The sequence below is a fragment of the Sinocyclocheilus anshuiensis genome, unplaced genomic scaffold (assembly GCF_001515605.1).
Source record: "Sinocyclocheilus anshuiensis isolate Anshui unplaced genomic scaffold, SAMN03320099.WGS_v1.1 scaffold155, whole genome shotgun sequence".
Taxonomy (NCBI): Eukaryota; Metazoa; Chordata; class Actinopteri; order Cypriniformes; family Cyprinidae; genus Sinocyclocheilus; species Sinocyclocheilus anshuiensis.
In genome coordinates this window covers 73,814-91,993 of record NW_015549572.1, presented here as the reverse complement: position 1 = coordinate 91,993, position 18,180 = coordinate 73,814, and the positions used below count along the sequence as shown (strand labels likewise).

The window sequence follows — 18,180 nt, the reverse complement described above, 5'->3', positions numbered from 1 at the left end:
TTCATGGTTATATATATATATATATATATATATATATATATATATATATAGTATTTCAGTCTGGCGAGTAAACAAAAAAAATGTACTAGCCAATGGCGATTCAATTGCCAAGGTGTCTGTAGAGGGTTGATACTGTTTTTGCACATACCCTGTTTCGGGTTTGGTATTGATATTTGACCATACAGGCTTCCATGCTGCAAGTGAAATGGTTCTTTTTAGTGAGTCAGAAAAGACTTGAGTCATTTATAGCTTTTACTGAACACCCTCCCTGAATTGTGAATCAATTCTTGTTTATGTCTGAATCTAAATGAACCCGAAACTGTTACTTGTAGTTAAAAATACATATTCATAACTATTCTGTTGTAATAAATGGCATTCTAAATGAAATTATTCACTAAAATATCCAATAAGTAAATATTTCACAGCAATATTTCTGGCTATGGTTTGGCAAAAATTATTACTGTACAAAACAGTAATGGCAGAAGTACAGGATTGTCACAAGAGTGACAGTATCAAAAGGGAACTAAATCACTTCTGAGCAACTATATTTACTTAATCATTCTGTATTTTGTCATCTAATATAAATAAATAAAAATATTTAAAAATAAATAAAAATATTTAAATACTTTTTAGTCTGGAATACTCAATACTGGTCATTTCCAGACCGGGTTTGGGCTTCAGCTTATGTAAACCTCTATATCACAATAACGCCCATTCAACTTCTGAAAACCCATAAATGAAGCTATATAATGGGATCAGATAGAAAAGTGATGCCTTAACCAAACACTAACTTGTGTTCCCATATAGGAGAACAACCAGTCAGCTGTTTCTGGATCATTAACTTCAACAAAGTGCCATCCAGCACATCCAGTTCAACATTTGCGCTCATCTAATCAAAACTAATTCAGCCATGTTGCTGCAGCAATCATTTCTGTATGCTCCACCAGCTGCTACATCTCCCCAGGTGCATCTGAATCCATGCTTCATGACCAATGAATAATGAAGTCAGCAGTATAGAGTTTATATGAGAGACAAATGATATGTCGGCTGTCTTGAGGGTGATGTGCCATATTCCCTGTAAATATGGTCACACCCACCAGACCTCAGGTCAACACAGATGATCCTAAACTGAAAATTTCAGTTGCATTGAAAAGGGGGCCCATGCGTGGACCACTTAATCATAGTGACCGTTCAACTGCAAAGTAACAGACTGAAATCTAAGCTATCTGATCGAGTCAGGTCTGCTCTCAAGGGACATGTTGAAGGTATGAAACAGCTTTGTACAGGCAAGTATGTTCCTTTTAATTTACAGATCCGCACAATGCTCCTGCATTAGTGATGAGATGCACGTTTGGAAGTGTCAGCAGTCCTTCAGGGACACAACAGGACAACTGGAAGGGAAGGCTGACACAAAAATACAAATTCTATCATTTACTGTACATCACCCTCTTGTCCTTGGATGACTTTCTTCTGCAGAACACAAAAGTAGATACTTTGAAAAATATTTCAAATGCTTTTGTCCCAATGAAAGACAATGGGGTTCAAAACAACACAGCACCCTATTGACTTTTACTGTATGGACAAAAACATTTTTTCTTGTGTTCCACAGAAGAAAGAAACAAATACAGGTTTGGAACGCCAGTCCTACAGAGACTGTATTATTTGCATATGTAGGATTATACTTTCTCCCACTCATTTTTCTACAGGATTCCATGCTTGATAGGATCATGAAGACGGTGTAACTTAATTTGACATCATATAATGGTAGAGGGAACCTCCTCATGACCGTCCACCACCGGCCTCCAGATCATAAATCTCTTACAGGGTAGTCCTAACTCCAATGATAGACTGAGTGCCTTAGAAAATCTTTTATGAACTCCGTCAACACACTGTACTGAGGGAAGACAGGCACTGCTTACATAGTGACAATGACAAGACCTTCAAATTAAGACAGAATAAATCTACAAACTTGACCTTAATTTGTGTGGCCTTTTTCTGGTAAATACATTTAATGCATCATACTTAAAAATGTATCAATGGATCTGCTTGCTGACAAAAATAACTAATTTACAAAATATGCACATAAAAGAAAAACCTCAATTTTTGGCAGGATAACATTGGAATCTTTTAGCAAATTATGTTTTTTTACAAAAAAAAAAGCAGAAGAGTGCACTGTAATAGCTTTTATAACCATTTCTAGACAACTAAGTTAGACAAACTCTATACAGTCTTTAAAGTTGTCTTCAAATGAATGTTTTCTATAGGTAACATAAAAACTGTATCAATAACAGTCACATTAATGTCATGCCTACATAATAAGTTAATAGAAAACTGCAAATGTCAATATTATGTGGCATTAAATCAAGAGGAAAAGCTGACAATTCACAACAACAAATCACTGCTCATAAACGTGCAAAGTCCATTACCCAAATGAATGTACAATAATAAAATTGTTAATAATAAAAATTAATATCGGTTTACAATAAAGTGTTTCGAGTTCCCCATTCAAATCGATATTTAATATTACTTATGAAACGGAATTAAATCCCTGCAGCACCTGTGGCACAAAACATGAGCACACTGTTTAGCCTAAAGCTAAGATTTTGTTTCGCAACTACTGGATACACCTTAAACGCAACAATGGATAAGAATCTTACCATGTAGGACGCTTTAAGCAAGTCAGTCCACTTTCCAGATCTGAAATGTTCTTCATTTGCCAATATTTTGCGACCCACAGGCTACATTAGCCAGGCTGCTAAGTGTGCGTCCTCTCTCCTCCATGTGCTCAGCGGCACGCGCATCGGTGGGGCGCTTTAGTTTGCATCTGTCAGATCAGGGCTTGACGTCACCGCGCGACAACTTCATCTACTCCACAAACAGTGACTGTAAATATCATAGTGTTTGACACTAAATCTTTTACCCTAAATGACAGCCTGTCTCAGACAAGCCAGACGCTGTCTGTGGTAGATGTCACTTATTCAGGGCTCTTCTTTCTTTGAGTTTTCATCTACATGGGTCCAAGGTTGGTCATAAAGACACTTACCTACCACAGAGAATGTAATAATAATAATGTATTGTAAATTAGTGTGATGAGAATACACCCTTGCATGTCTGATTAGGCAAACCGTCAAATGACATGACAGTATTTACCTCTGGATGTTTATGCTCCACAGGGGTAAGTGGTTCATTTGAGGATGCCTGACAAACTGGAGCATGTTTTAATGTTTCTTTAAATCATGGACCATTAGAGTATTAAAAGTGTGAACAGATAAGGTTTAAGCATGTGTGCAAAAAAGGCACACAGCACATATTTATTCTGTGATTTTGTCCTCATCCATCCAGTAGTTTAGTTAATCTTCTGACATCCAGTTAGCAGGACAAAAAAATGATATCAGAGAAAATGACAAAAAGAAGTTAAAACTGGGTATGAAAAGGAGTATGTATGCCATCTACCGAACCCTTAAATACCCATTTTTCACAAACATGGCACTTGTGAGTTGAAGGTCAGGAAAAAATAAGCTAGCTTCCTTATGAGATTCCCTGTTCCAGTGCGGTCTTCAAAACTGCTCCACTGAAGGGAAGGTTACATTTTTGGGCAGCAGGTGCATCAGAGCTCTTCTAAGAAAGTTAAATGCCATTTACTCTCATTAAGTACTCTCAGAATTAGACACACATTTTTATTTTCTTGTAGAACATGCAGTTAACTAAAACTGAGCCCACTGTAAACGTCACTTACTCAAATCAGTGTAGCCAAGATCATGAACAGTCAGTGACATGAAATCAATATGTAGATGTGTGATTCAGCATAAGTAGCTTTATGTAAGGCACTGGCTTTGATGCTTGTAAATAGAGAATGTAATTCTGACACAAGCATTAGTCATCCTAAAGTTACAAACAGATGATTGCATTGCCAAGGTAAGTTATGTAACAGTGTCTTACATACACTGAAAATATGCCAAATCCATTAAACACCAAATGTGTGCGTGACTGTATCTTCTTAATGGATTACCTAATTGAAGGCTTTGAAGTCATCATGAGACTGCAATAGGCAAAAGTAATGAGTCCACAATACAGGATTAGCCAAAAAACACGGTTTTATAGAGAAATGCATTTTGATTCAGAAATCAACAGCATCTTGAATACATATGTGCAATATGTACAAAACTTACAAAAACAAAACATTAAGTTAAGGCCAACAGTAAATGGAAACGCAGACCATTTCATTACTAAAAAATAAAATTAAATACAAATAAATCTAACCTCCATTATGTTCAAATTGTGGCAGTGTAATTGTATAAATCAATGTCAGATTGCTCACTATTTGCCACACCCTCGAGACCTTGTATTGACTTGACAGAACCATACAAGGATGATTAAAACAAGGTCAGTCCATAAATTAAATCCAAGCAATTTAAGAACTGCTTAGCTGCTCAAGTCTCCATTTCAAATGTTCACATTTCCTCCTTAATTGCTCCTTAAGTGAGATCAGTTTTTGTTCATCTTCTTGTATGGTCGCTATGCACTCCGTCGCCTTCTTGAGTATCACCACTTTGGCAGCTTTCTCGTTGTTGGCCACGTCAGGAATCACGTCTCTCAGCGCGAAGAAACTGAGTTTGAGCTCGTTCCGCCGTTGCCGCTCGAGCACGTTATGAGTCCTGCGTTTGTCGTTATCCTCAGAGTCCGACGTCCTGGGACTCGTGCATTTACGGTTGTGGTCAATTTGTTTAAACACCCGGATGTTACTCTCGAATTTAATCCGCTTGACCGCAGGCTGCTCGCTCCGCGTGGATGGCTGCGCAGCGTAATTGTGTTGGTGAATATTAACGTGGCACCGCTTGAGGACGACGGGGCTTTGATGCGTTGCGTTTGCGTCAGGCTTTCTCACAGACTTTCTCTTTTCCACCGTGACAACGTCGATTTCCTCCTCCTCTTCGTCATCTGTTTGGGTTAAAAAGCAAACAAATGTCAATTTGCCGCTCTGCTTATTCATTCTAGTCTAGACAACTTTGCGTAAAATAACGTGCAGTGGGCGGGGGCGTCCCTTTACGCAATTGACGCTACAATCTAGTATTAACGCTTTAACCACCACACATTCTTACATTGTTTAAAAAAACAAAAACAATAAGCAGCAATAATTACAACTTATAAATCGAAACTTATCTAAGAGTGTGAAGTAAACTTATTTTTAATCAGCATTAAAAAGCTGACCGTTACTCACCGGAATCGCTGTCACTGCTGCTCCCACTGTTTGGTGGAGTATCCAGTGGCAGTGTTGTGGAAATCGGTGTGGATGACGGTTTAGACGGCTTTGAGCTGTCAGTCAGCGGGAAAGGGAACACCACTGATGGGTCAATGCACTGTGAGGCAGGGGTGCTCATGTCCTGAAGGTAGCTGAGGTTAGGGCTGGACCGACAGCCGTCCACAGAGTCGCTCCTGGAAGACTCTTTCCTCGCCGCCTGGAGCGACGCTAATCTCTCCGACACCACCTTCTCCAGTTTAGCCGCGGCGGAGAAACCACTCCACATACAGTCCTGAATGATAATCGACTTCAGAAAAGACTGGGAGTAGTCCGCCTCGCAAATAAAACTGTGGTTGACCACGTCGTCCCCGAGAAACTCCGACACCATTTCCAGCTGGTCGGCCGTGGAGGGGAAGGGGTCTGACAGCGAGGGACGCCGGCTCGGGGAGAGCGGCGGAGTGGGGAGCAGTTCAAATTTCTTCCATATATCCTCACTGGGCGCCGGTGGCTGTCCGTGCTGGTGGTTATAGAAAGCCTCATCCTCGTTGTCGAAATAGAAATAGGGCTGGTAGGAGTCGTAGTCGTAATCGTAATTTTTAATCGCCATACTTGAATTCAGCGGCATGGTGAATGCCTGTGAAGAATACATTATGGTTAAAAACCGCCCTTTAAATGTTGCACAACTAGTGATTGATCTTAAGTAAACTTCAGTGCAGTATAACGTTAATTATCTTACAAACTCATCAACTTACTGAATGAGTCACGTATTAAATAATACAGAACACTTATGTAAACTTAAAATATCTAAGATTGTAGTCTTGATATTATGGTCCAAATGGTTTAAAGACCAAAAGTTCGCCAAATATATATACACAAATAAAAACGTCCAAAATGAGAATACATCATAATTCAGAAAGACTTACCGTAGCTGTGGTGAACCTGAATGAAAACTGACGATATGGTGAGATGTCAGTGTATGTGAACTATCAGGTGAAAGTAAGTCCAATGTGGGAGTGGGTCGCGCCGCTCAACCTCCGCACTTCTGCGACGACAGCAACAGAGCGGCTGCTTGTCATTTACTGCAAGATTTCGAACAGCTGCTCCCGCGGGTTTTAATACTACGGATTGTTTTTCCCTTCCCTTACTCTAGATATTCATGCGCCGTTCCCGCCAAATGTGCAGGGCGTAAAAAGATGAACAGAACACGCACTCGTTCGTTTCTTGTTAGTTGTTCTATTAACACATAACCGAATGACAATGTATGTAGCAATGAAAAAAGATCCTTAAGATGTGACCTTATTTAATGGAAACGAGTTACACATTGTGTACTACTTGTCATCGCGGAGGTTTTCCGGGGCGGAGCTTTAATGAAAACATTGCACATTGAGTTGTGCATGAGGATTATTTCGAGAATCTACTTAGTGTAGTAGGCTACACCAGAACCCAACGCCTCTTATTGACACAGTTTACTAGTTCCTCTCACAGCGGTTTGTGCTGGGTGTCAGAAGGGGTGATTTTATATGATTTTATATCACAAAAATGTAACTGTTCCATCAAATAAATCCACAGACATCCTAATTATCCTAAATAATTATTTCTGATAATTACATTAAGCACTCTGACGATTATTTTTGAGAATGAGAATTGAAATATTTATTGAACTGTTTATTGTTAATTAATGCAGTTACTGTCGATATCTGCATTACAGTAATGCTGTAATTTTGCCTACTACTTAGGCTATGTTGTAATCATCATCATAACCAATATTATAAATAAATCAAGATTAGAGTCAGTTTTATTACCGATTGTCAAAATAAGTCTGATATAGTGTTTGATCTTGAACTGATGGATGAAGGAGCAAACGTTCTCGATTCTCTCAGAAGGGGTTAGTGCTTCCCTCTGGTGGCTATCTGTAATAAGTATCATAGGATTTAACTCAATTGAGTGATATTAATTATTATCTGTCTGAGACAAATATTGAGTTTATCTGCAGTAATTGAGCTTTTCAATTGAGTGTTATATTAAGCAGGATTCAAATACTTAAACCATTTTAAGAGGATTTTAAACTGGTGTTTATTTGTGTCTTGGGACCTAATTCTAATCTTTTTAGGACTTAGAATTGTTGAATACATGTAGGCCTATAGTATATTGATTTAATTGTATAATCCATAATAATACTTAATTGTCTTAATCAATAAAATATTTATTATTTTATAGGCACAATAAAATAATATTTTCAAAGCTTGGAGTCTGTAAGATTTTTTGATATCGATAGAGGTCTCTTATGCTTACTAAGGCTGAATGTATTTAAAAAAAAAAAAAAAGTAGCTAACATTGTGAAATATTATTACAATAAAAACTGGTTTCTATTTTAATATTTGAAAATGCTAAAAGGTCATTTGTTCCTGTGATGGCAAAGCTGAATTTTCAGCAGTTATTTCTCCAGTCTTCAGTCACGTGATCCTTCACAAATCATTCCAGTATGCTGATTTGGTGATTTTGGTAAAAAAAAATGTTTTTTTAAAACCTGCATTTACACATTCTTTTTTAGGATTCTCCAGTGGCCGACAAACTCAAAACCCTTGGTAGATACGAATGAAGAAGCCTGTGAAAATAAATCTGCACGGTTTACCATTTAAAAAAAAAAAAAAAAAAAAAAAAACCACCAAAAAAAAAATAAAAAAAAAAAAAAAAAAAAAAAAAAAAAAAAGCCATATTGATATTTTTATTTCATTTTATTTTATTATAATTGTTTTGTTTTGTTTTGTTTTGTTCACAGAACATTGTGCCTTGACAGTTGTGGTTACCATTCACTTTTATTCACTTACTTTATGCTATAAATAATTTTTTTGTGTTCCACAGATCATAGAGCTTTAAAAAATTGGATGAGTGAGTAGTGAGGCTATTCTATGTGTGCGTCTTGATACTTTTCAAGACATGCTCAACATGGCATAGTGACGTGTGATATATGGCTTAGCACAGATTCATAAGGCACCACCCTCTCACACTATCCTTCTGAGAATCGACAGGTCTGCTTTACTACCAGACTTTCAACTCGACCCGTCTTCCCTTAATTTGCAGAATGCCAAGGGCCCATGTTTAGTCATGAGAGAGGATCCTGGGTGTGAGGGAAGTGGGGAGGGGAGGGCTTTTACTTTGGGGTTACTATTCAAGGTTTTTGTCTCAGAGTCAAATGTGCGCAAGGGAAAGCCTGACCCCATGGGATTGCACTGTACCATACATAGCGTTGGACCGTCTGCACTTTATCGTGGATGGAGGCCAAACATTTCTCTTTAATCTCATGACATTCACACATCAGATTTTTGTCAATGTCTGCCAGGTAACATGTTAAAATATATCTCAATTCTCAAATAGTCATATGTGCAGTAGGGGGATGTTTGATTAAGGGAAATGAATTGTTGAAATGTTGAATCAAACACCAAAGTTGGTTCAGGCAAACATGAAAACTGTCATTGTTTACTCACCCTCATGTCATTCTAATCCGACAGTCATGTCATTCTTCTGTAAAACAAAATAATATATTTTAAGTAGAATATTTTAACTTTTTATGACCATACAATGAAAGTCAGTGGGGTCCAAAATAACACTGGACCCTTTTGACTTTCATTTTATCAACAAAAACACTTCTCCAAAATTTCTTCTTTCATGTTTCACAGAAAGAAAGAACGTCATATAGGTTTGGAATGACATAAGGATTAGTAACTTATGATGTTTTCATTTTTGAGTGAACTCTCTCTTTAATGCTTTAGGTATTATGAAATTATAATTAACATTGTATTCTTATTTTTATTATTATAACAGCAAAAAATCTAAGAAATCTATTAAATGTTAACTAATAAATCATGTTTTTTTTTTTCATATTAAGTTTACTAATGTTAAATTAAGTATTATTATATGTATATATTAAATGCTGAAAAATTGTTAGTCTATGACACGCAATGCATTAATTACTGTAAATGAATTTAACATTATGGTAAGATGCTACCAGAAGAAACATTCCCAGTCTTACGGGGTTTTAATCAAGATATTAAGTAGAATATTGTAACTATTCTATTTTTTATCTATTTTTCTATTTTTTGTAACTATTCAATTTTTTACCCCCAATTTTTTATCGCTTAATTAGAAGCACCACAAATTAAAATGGTCATGTTATAGGGACTACTGAACAGACATTTAGAAGTTGATTTTAAAATGCAAAGTATTTAAAATTAAAATTAAAATAAAGCTATGTAAACACTTGCATTTTTACAGCACTACAAGTGTGTCCCATCAGGTAATGAAAAGTTCGACACACACTTGTGGTCTTCATCCTCACTTGAACACTTGGGCCAAATACAGGAAATACGTCATATAAGTAGTCAAGTGGTCAAGTGCAAAGACCGCAAGTGTGGGTATTTGGACAAGGCAATTGTCCAGGGTCTCTGTGTTCAGGTGTCATGACAGTGTCAAAGTTGCACGCTATGAAATCAATGTATTCGCTCTCATTTTAATTACATTGCACAAGTGGTAAATTTGAACATAATTTAGTTCCCTATTAGTCAGACTCCATATATGTGACATCTAGAGGATAATTCTCCGTTTTCTGTGTTGCAGACTTCTCACCAACTGCAGTAAAAGAGACAAACACACTCTTACCTTCTTTTTAATAGTAGACAGAACACAAGAACCTCAACACAGACCACTTTAAACCACATTTTCACTGTTTAATGAGAGGACTGAAGACTTCTGAAACTGTAATAAATGTTTCTATCATGACTTTGCATTGTGCAGGAAATCTCAAATACAGAACAAGCTCAACCAGACTTCACTATAATCGAAATGAAACAAACGCCGGCTTAAAACATCCTTAGAAGCTGTGTGTATCTTTGTCCCATGGAGAAACTTGAAAAACTCCTCATTAGGGAGGGATCATTATTCAGACTTTATATTACTTTAATATTTTCCATCACGAACATCCTGAGATACAAAATTAATGCCCAAAATAAATTAAGATAAAACAAAAAATACTTCAATAGACGTAATTATGAAAACACTTAGTCCAATTCTTTCTTTTCCTACAATATACAGAGTTCACAACATCACCCATACAAAATGAATCATATTTTATACACCTGCAACATATGGTATTTATATTTTAAAAAATAGGTCCTCTCTAGATGACCCATAAACTTCAATCATTTGTCACTCTGAAACTGTTGTTTTCTAAGATGTCCATCAAATTCATTCTCAATTCCAATAAAAATCTGTAATATATATATATATTTATATCCTCTGTTGACATTTCTTGTAATGATAAAAGCCAAAAAAGAAAGAAAAAAACATGTTGAAACTGTGCAGTAACACAGGTCACCGCCTCTGGACCTCAAAAATCTTATCAAGTCTGTCCTGTCTGTTAAATATTAGAAGTAAAAAAGAAGAAGAGGAGACAGAAAATACATTCCAAGCGGATGATGTAACTGCATTTAGTGTAGTCTTTCCTTTGAAGATTCAAAACGTGTAGGACGGCAGCACATTAAAGATCAGCATACAGAAAAAATAGCAGTTAATGCACAACATTGCTTTGGTACAGAACAAGATCTTCACTGTCCTGCATCAGAAAATAAAATCTCCCGATGGCAGCTGGAAGATGCATGTACGCATTTGTATGTCAGCGTGTGTACTGTAACATAGATATGCTGCAGCAGATGACTGTAGTCTGTGTTTATTTGAACTGTGCACACACTGAAAAGGTGAGCTGGGCTCTCGCTTCGGCAGGAGGGAAAGGCGGCAGCAGGGGACAGTAAGCAATAAGAACACTGCCCGAGAAAGCAAGAAGGCCCTGATTCCCACAACGCATCCCGCTCAGCCTAGAATCCACTGCTCAGTCTTCCTCATCCTCTTCTCTCAACTCCACGATGTCGTCCATGCGGCCCCCGGCCCTGACCTCGTTCATGGGGGCAGAGTCCTCCCCGTCGATGGTCATGTCTTCATCAGAGTCTTTCTTTTTCTTCTGTGTGGGTAGAAAGAAAAATGCTAATCATCTTTCCCCAATGCACTGGGCTTCATTTATGAAACACAAACCAAACAAATATTGGTTAAATCATTCATAAAAGCCATTATTACATAATTTGTTATACTGAAGTGGAATAGTTGAAGTAAGAATGATTTGCAAAGGTTTTTCAATGAAATATGTGTGGTGGAGCTTGTAAAATTAAAATAGAATTTAAAAATCAAAAGTGGGGCGTGTTGTCACTATATGGAGTTGTGAAATCATATAATTTAATGGGATTTCAGTTAAATTTCATGAAATAACTAAAATGTAAAGTGTAACGTGCACTGCTGTTTAAAAGTTTACAAATATTTATTTATTTAAACTTTTTCTCTTATGTTTACCAGGGCTGCATTTATTTGATCAAAAATACAGTAAGATTGTAAAATATTATTTCAACTTAAAATAACTGGTTTCTATTTTAATATATTTTAAAATGCAATGTATTCATGTGATGGCAAAATATTTAGTGTTCACATGCTAAATTGGTGCTCAAGAAACATTTCTTATTATCAATGCTGAAAACTGTAAAATGTGAAACATTTTTTCAGGATTCTTTCATGAATAGAATCTTCAAAAGAACAGCATTTCTTGAAATATAAATCTTTTGTAACATCATCAATGTCCTTACTGTCATGTATTATCAAATTAATGAATCTTTGCTGAATAAATGAATCAATTTCTTTAAAAAAAATCATACTAACCCCAAATTTTTGAACAGTAGTGTATAAAAACCATTGCTTTAACAGACAGACAGCTACACTATTTAATGAATTGCATAAAATTACAGCAATTAAAATATATGACAATCTGCCCTCATATAAATAAGACAAATTTATCTCAAACTGAAATATATGGGGTAAAAAAACTTTGTTCTAAGAACACAGTTCAACATTTAGGTTAATAAAATCTACCTTCATAATATAGTTGACCCTTGCCTTATATGTCAGTGTTGTTTATTGTGTTTAAAAAAAGTTTAGTTTGGAAGACTGAAATATTGAACTTTGAAACCGGCATACAAAACCACTGATAGAGAAAGCACATTTATGTAACTGGACTTTTGACTCAAGACCTTATAGTTATTGAAATAACTACCCTCACTCTCCTGTATGTGGTTATGCTTAAAATATACAATATACTATTGAAATGAACATGTTTGTAGATTAATGTCTGTGGAGTTGCCACTTGCCACAGCATTACAATGATGTATTGTTAAAAGGTGCTTGATTATATTGTTAATGCCCTTTTGGTGTATTCACATCAAACAGAAAGCAGTTTTATCATAAGAAAAAACCTACAGGCTCCCGTGTTATCGTACCTGTTTTCGGTAGACATAGCATGCTGCGATTGCAACCATAGTAGACTCCCCAAGGAAACCAGCCAGCAGGGATCCAACACCAAGTGTGGCTCCGTGTACCCTGCACAAATTGAAGTGCAGAAAGCTTTCAAATACAGTGTAACAGATTGTATTCTACGATTTGATGCACTGAAGTACAACGACTAGTGACCTCTATGCTTCAACATTTGAGTACAGTCAAACACAACAAACTTACCCCATGTAAGGCAGCACTATAAGACTGGTAATGAGGACAATGATGCGGAGGACAGAGCTGGGCGCCAGGACAAAGGTCTTCTTCAGGGTCATGAGCCAACCAGTCAGGTGAGCACGAATCGTCACTGAGGATAAAAAACAGTGCATGCAAAGCTGGTCTCAAGCAATCATGTGAAAACATATTTTACATGCCACTCATTGCTATCAGTACTGTTATATCATAAAAGTGAAGTGCAATTAAATTGGATGGTACTTTGAGCTTCATTGTGGTTCTTTCTCTCTCAGTTTCTGTAGGCCTTGAGGCATTGTAACTGAAGCATTACCACTCTTGACCTTTGACTTTTCAAAAGGCATTTTCAAAGAGCAACCGGTCCTCCTAAGACCATCTGTCCATTTGATAATGCACTGCACATCAGACCTTGAATCATGCGTTTTTGAGAATGTGCAGCTACAGAACTTTGCAGAAAGGTCCGCAGATTTCCACAGAATTTGAACATGGGACATTCACAAAGTTCAATATAGACTACTGTTCAAAGTTTGGGGTCAGCAGGATTTTTTTCTTAAAGAAATTGACACTTTTATTCAGCAAGGACACATTAATTTGATCAAAAGTGACAGTAGACATTTAAAATGAATTTAGAATGAATATTAGACTTGCACTCTATTCATTTACTAACTGCTTGTTTTCTTAAAAAAAATAAAATAAATAATCTCTGTTCTTTTATCGTATTCTATTTGTTTTCTTTTTATTTAATATACAATTAACAAAAAGCAAAAAAAGAGGCCTCTAACACTAGCTTGCTCTATTCTTTTTCTATTCTGTCGGTTTTCTTTTTATTTATTATATAATAAAAAAAAAAAACCTTGCCATGTGTATTGCGTTGGGCTAACTGGGACTTGTTATAGCACTTGCATATCATCGCTCTTTTGTTGATTTTGATTGCTTCCTTTGTCCTCATTTGTAAGTCCCTTTGGATAAAAGCATCTGCTAAATGACTAAAATGTAAATGTTTCTATTTAAAAAATGGCTGTTTTGGGAATTTTCAAAGAAAAAGAAAAGAAAATCACAGTTTCGAATATTAATCAGCACAACATTTTCAACATTAATAATAAGAAGAAATGACTCTTGAGCAGCAAATCAGCATATTATAATGATTTCTGAAAGATTATGTGACACTGAAGACTGGAGCAATGGATTCTGAAAGCTCAGCTTTGCCATCACAGGAATAAATTACATTTTAAGATATTAAAATAGAAAACATTTATTTTAAATAAAAATGACTGTATTTTATTACTGTAAAAATAAATACAGCCTTGGTGAACAAAAACCAACCCCAAACTTTTTAAACAACAGTGTATGTCCTGTGTCTTACGACTTTATTAAATATTTTTGCTATTTTGATTATGCTTTTCTGATTCCATTAAGAGTGTAATATTATTTGTTAAAACTGTACTTTCTATGTACTTTCTACTGGATGCTAAAATAAGCATACAGTACATATGACGCCCCCCCCAAAAAAAAATAATAAAGAATGTTTGTTTTTATGTAAATTGACTTAAAGTGCAATACCTGGAATGGGAAAGAAGGAGAAAATTCGTAATGGGGTGACACACAGCTCAGCAAAGGCATGATCTACACCAATGATGTCCACCAGGATCCTCTCAGAAATGTGTGGTGCCCAGAACACCACAAAACAGAGCTGCACAGAGAAAGACACACTACCTGAATGGAGCTATCCAAACAAAGTAAAAGTAAAGTAAAGTACAATAAATCATAGTAAAATATAATGCAGTTAACAAGAAACAGGGTAAACAAAAAATAGGCTATTCTGGTTATTTCTGTGAAATGGCACTTTGGTTTTCCTGGTTAACTAGTGGAATATAATATCATAGTATACATGTTGATTTTAGATTCAGATCACATGCAAGCAAGCATATTATACTCACCCTGTTCACAGAGCTATCAAAACACTATCATTTACACTCATAACTGTTTATATCTACAGTGACTGAGTGGAGAAACGCCTTTGAAATATGGCTAACAGCACTGGAATGGGAAGTGTGCACACAGATACGCATGACCAGACATGTTAGCACAAGAACTCAACACTTGCTGCAACCTCTTAACATCAATAACACAAACCAACCATCAATGATACATAATTTACAATAAAGTCCTAAGGGTTTCCAGCTTTTACAAAGCAAAATGTTAACAGAATCTCGATGCCTTTGAGTGATTAATTAAAAAGCAAAGAAACCACAGTATTCATCCGTAGCAGTGCATTCATGCAACATTTTATTGAAGAGGAGAACATTTGGGCAAAACTATAGTGTTTACATAAGAGAGTAAACAGAAGCCTTGTTATATGAGTGACACGGACTCATACAATCATAATTCTTCCTCCATATCGCTGACAGAGAGGTGAAATTATGGCATAAAAATGATAGCTGTATTGTAATACCATGAAGGCTTTAATCTAGGTCAGGAAGGGAAGGTCTGACCCTGTTACCGAGGCAGAGCGCATCGATTAATCATTTAGCCTGACTCTAAAAGCACTCACAATAACAAGACACACTATCCTAATGCGCTCCTTACGGCTTTACAACAACGTGTTTAGAAGCTGAATAAGAGCCTTTGGATTTTTGTTTATTGCATTTTAAATTCAGGGGACAAATGGAAAAATTAAAAACTGAATTATAAGGTAATATAATGTGTACAGATTAAGCTAGTGTGGGTTTAAATACTATACATGTAGACCTAAGGAAGAAGTTGTAAGTGGGACTTAAGCAACAGCACTCATACTACCCATATTCATAATGTATGGAACATAGGGATGTAACGGTATGAAAATTTCTTATCATGAGAATAGTGACCAAAATTATCACGGTTATCAGTATTATCACGGTATTGTTAAAATGTGCTGGAGATGTTCAAAAAGTACCAACACATAAATCACTTCACCAAGTTTAAAGGGGTCATATGATGCGATTTCAAGTTTTCCTTTCTCTTTGGAGTGCTGTAAATCCACTCGCTGACAGCAGGTGGCACTTATGGAAAAGCTGAATTAGAGCTGTTTCCCGTAACCTCCGTGGACAAAGCAGTATTGCAATTAAGAACACTTCCTTTAGGTATTACATGGAGCGAAGATGAAAACAAAATGCCATCGAATCGTTTCTGAAGACAGTCAGAACCTTCAGAGGTACATTCATATCATAAATTCATTAATATATTAATTTGTATAATTCCCTTAGCACTCTTTTAAAACCTCCCTGCTTTTCCGCCCTGTTTTCACTCAAAACGAAACTACTCTGCGTGCTGTGCGCACATGAGACTTTTCCTTAAAACTGTGCTTTATGCTGGACAGTATTTATTTATCGTGAGGTGTTCAAATCGCGGTAATCTAATACGGTTTTAATGATAATTAAAATATGAAACGGTAATACTAACCGTCGGGAATTTTATCATGATTTATCGTCAAACCGGTAATCGTTACATCCCTAATGGAACATATGTTGCTAATGGTCACAAATTAAGTTTCAAACCAAAAGTAGTACAGCAAGCTCTATCTACCACGCTTTCATCTTCCTGCTTTTCATATATGGGCTGCTACGACTTAAATCACCTGTTATATTCCTCAACTGTAAGTTGCTTTGGAGAAAAGCATCTGCCAAATGAATAAATGTAAATGTTAATGTAGATAGAAACCTCCTCCTCCTGATTGGCTAAACAAAGAATATGACCACGGCCCACGGTCACAATAAACTCCTACAGCACCTCTGAACTCGCTGAACTTCAGTAACCGCTGTTACCAAAAATATGAAACAAGTGTTATTGAAGCCAGATGGAGACAGAGGAGAATGTGGATGAACTTACCGTTATAGAAAGAGCCAAACAAACAAAAGTGAAGCGCTTGATGTCGGACTTTGTCACAACTGTACCACTGTTGGCCAACTTGTTGCTTGGGTTATTCTGGAAAATAAGAACAAACACAAAGAGCAGATGTCAAGAAAGTAGTTCATTTCTTCTTCAGGATAAGTTTTGAGCATTTAGAATCTGCATATCATCAAAAAATGTTTTTAAAGAAAGCAATAAATGCATTAAATTAATCAAAAGTGACAGTAAAAACATTCATGTTACAAAAAAAATCTATTTTAAATAAATGTTGTTCATCAAAGAATCCTGAATAAATGCAGCACAACTGTTTTCAACATTGATAATAATAAGAAATCTTTCTTGAGCACCAAATCAGCATATTACAATGATTTCTGAGGATCATGTGACACTGAAGACTGGAGTAACGGGGGCTTAAAATTCGACTTTACCATCACAGGAATAAATTACATTTTAAAACATATTAAAATAGAAAAGAAAAGCTATTTTAAATAATAATAACATTTCACAATGTTACAGGTTTTACTATATTTTTGATCAAATAAATGCAGCCTTGGTGAGTATAAGACACTTCTTTCTAAAGCATTAAAAATATATTACAGACCCCAAACTTTTGAACGGTAATATATATCATCTTCATCCACAAAATTATTAACTACAGTTGGCCAGACACCTGTGGCCAGAGAATGTCCCCTCACTTCCTGAGGACTTCCTAATTGTGGATCCTGCTGATCCTTTTTCTCAGGCCAAACATCCATAAATAACAGCACACTACTGTGCGCCTTTTTTAATTACAGTCTCTGGGACTCTAGCTGCAGCTCTGTCTCCATGAACCCACTCTGTTTACCCCCAAAAAAATAATTGCTTTATCATGAAGTAGAACAAGATAATAGGCACTGCAGTATTAGCACACAGAAAAGGTGGAAGATATAAACTAATTGTGTCATCCCTTAAAGGTATGAGACAAAGTTAGACAGCGTGGTATAAATAAAAAGCAAATAAACCACACTGACTCCTTTTTCTGATCTTTCAGGCAGGATACTGGGAGGAGAAGATGGAAAGCTGTCATTTTAACTTAAGTATATATGTGGAGGATGATTAGTATTAAGCATTCAGAGAACTGTATGATTAAGGATTAAAAAAGTGTTAGTTTAAGGTAAAACAACAACATTTACCTTGTCAAATGCAGGGTAAACAGCTCTGAGTTCAGTGAGCCATCCATATGGCATATGACCCACTGGATATGTTGCTGTGAGAACTGCGACAGCCTGGAAAACAATAACATTAAACACCCACAATTTCATCTGTTTATAATGAATGTTTCTATTGTAGAGGAGCTGAGTGACGTAAAATATTTCTGACATCTAGGCACCAAACAACTAAACTGACAATAAAGCTTGTTTCGTCATTATAGTTATAAACCTAGTTTAAGGGTATATTAAAGTAGG

At 36.1% G+C, this 18,180-nt stretch overlaps 2 protein-coding genes and 1 long non-coding RNA gene across 3 annotated transcripts in view; all 3 read right to left on the bottom strand.

Moving 5' to 3' along the window:
• LOC107657431 (uncharacterized) overlaps positions 1-2,811 on the bottom strand; it is a 51,085-nt gene extending 48,274 nt beyond the window's left edge. Inside the window, exon 1 of the long non-coding RNA XR_001630683.1 lies at positions 2,658-2,811. This is a non-coding gene — a long non-coding RNA (uncharacterized LOC107657431). The remainder of the gene's footprint in view (positions 1-2,657) is intronic.
• A 954-nt stretch (positions 2,812-3,765) lies between these two features.
• Positions 3,766-6,334, bottom strand: mycb (MYC proto-oncogene, bHLH transcription factor b). The gene is made up of 3 exons (XM_016445492.1): positions 6,163-6,334; positions 5,219-5,873; positions 3,766-4,938 (listed from the first exon to the last, which is right to left on the bottom strand). The coding sequence occupies exons 2-3, from the start codon at positions 5,862-5,864 to the stop codon at positions 4,412-4,414; spliced, it is 1,173 nt and encodes a 390-aa protein (XP_016300978.1). The 5' UTR covers positions 5,865-5,873; positions 6,163-6,334; the 3' UTR covers positions 3,766-4,411.
• Positions 6,335-9,892: 3,558 nt separating this feature from the next.
• The window catches only part of ankhb (ANKH inorganic pyrophosphate transport regulator b), a 17,652-nt gene continuing 9,364 nt past the window's right edge, over positions 9,893-18,180 (bottom strand). Inside the window, exons 7-12 of the mRNA XM_016445491.1 lie at positions 17,908-18,000; positions 16,715-16,810; positions 14,411-14,540; positions 12,842-12,965; positions 12,607-12,706; positions 9,893-11,249 (exon numbers count right to left, since the gene is read on the bottom strand). Of these exons, the coding sequence (XP_016300977.1) occupies positions 11,121-11,249; positions 12,607-12,706; positions 12,842-12,965; positions 14,411-14,540; positions 16,715-16,810; positions 17,908-18,000 (672 nt within the window). The 3' untranslated portion in view covers positions 9,893-11,120. The remainder of the gene's footprint in view (positions 11,250-12,606; positions 12,707-12,841; positions 12,966-14,410; positions 14,541-16,714; positions 16,811-17,907; positions 18,001-18,180) is intronic.

What these genes read in the sequence shown, in the direction of transcription:
- mycb (XM_016445492.1), bottom strand. Translation starts at nt 5,864, where the DNA reads ATGCCGCTGAATTCAAGTATGGCGATTAAAAATTACGATTACGACTAC. An exon ending in CAGCAGTGACAGCGATTCCG is followed by an intron (nt 4,939 to 5,218) that starts GTGAGTAACGGT and finishes TAACCCAAACAG; the next exon opens with ATGACGAAGAGGAGGAGGAA.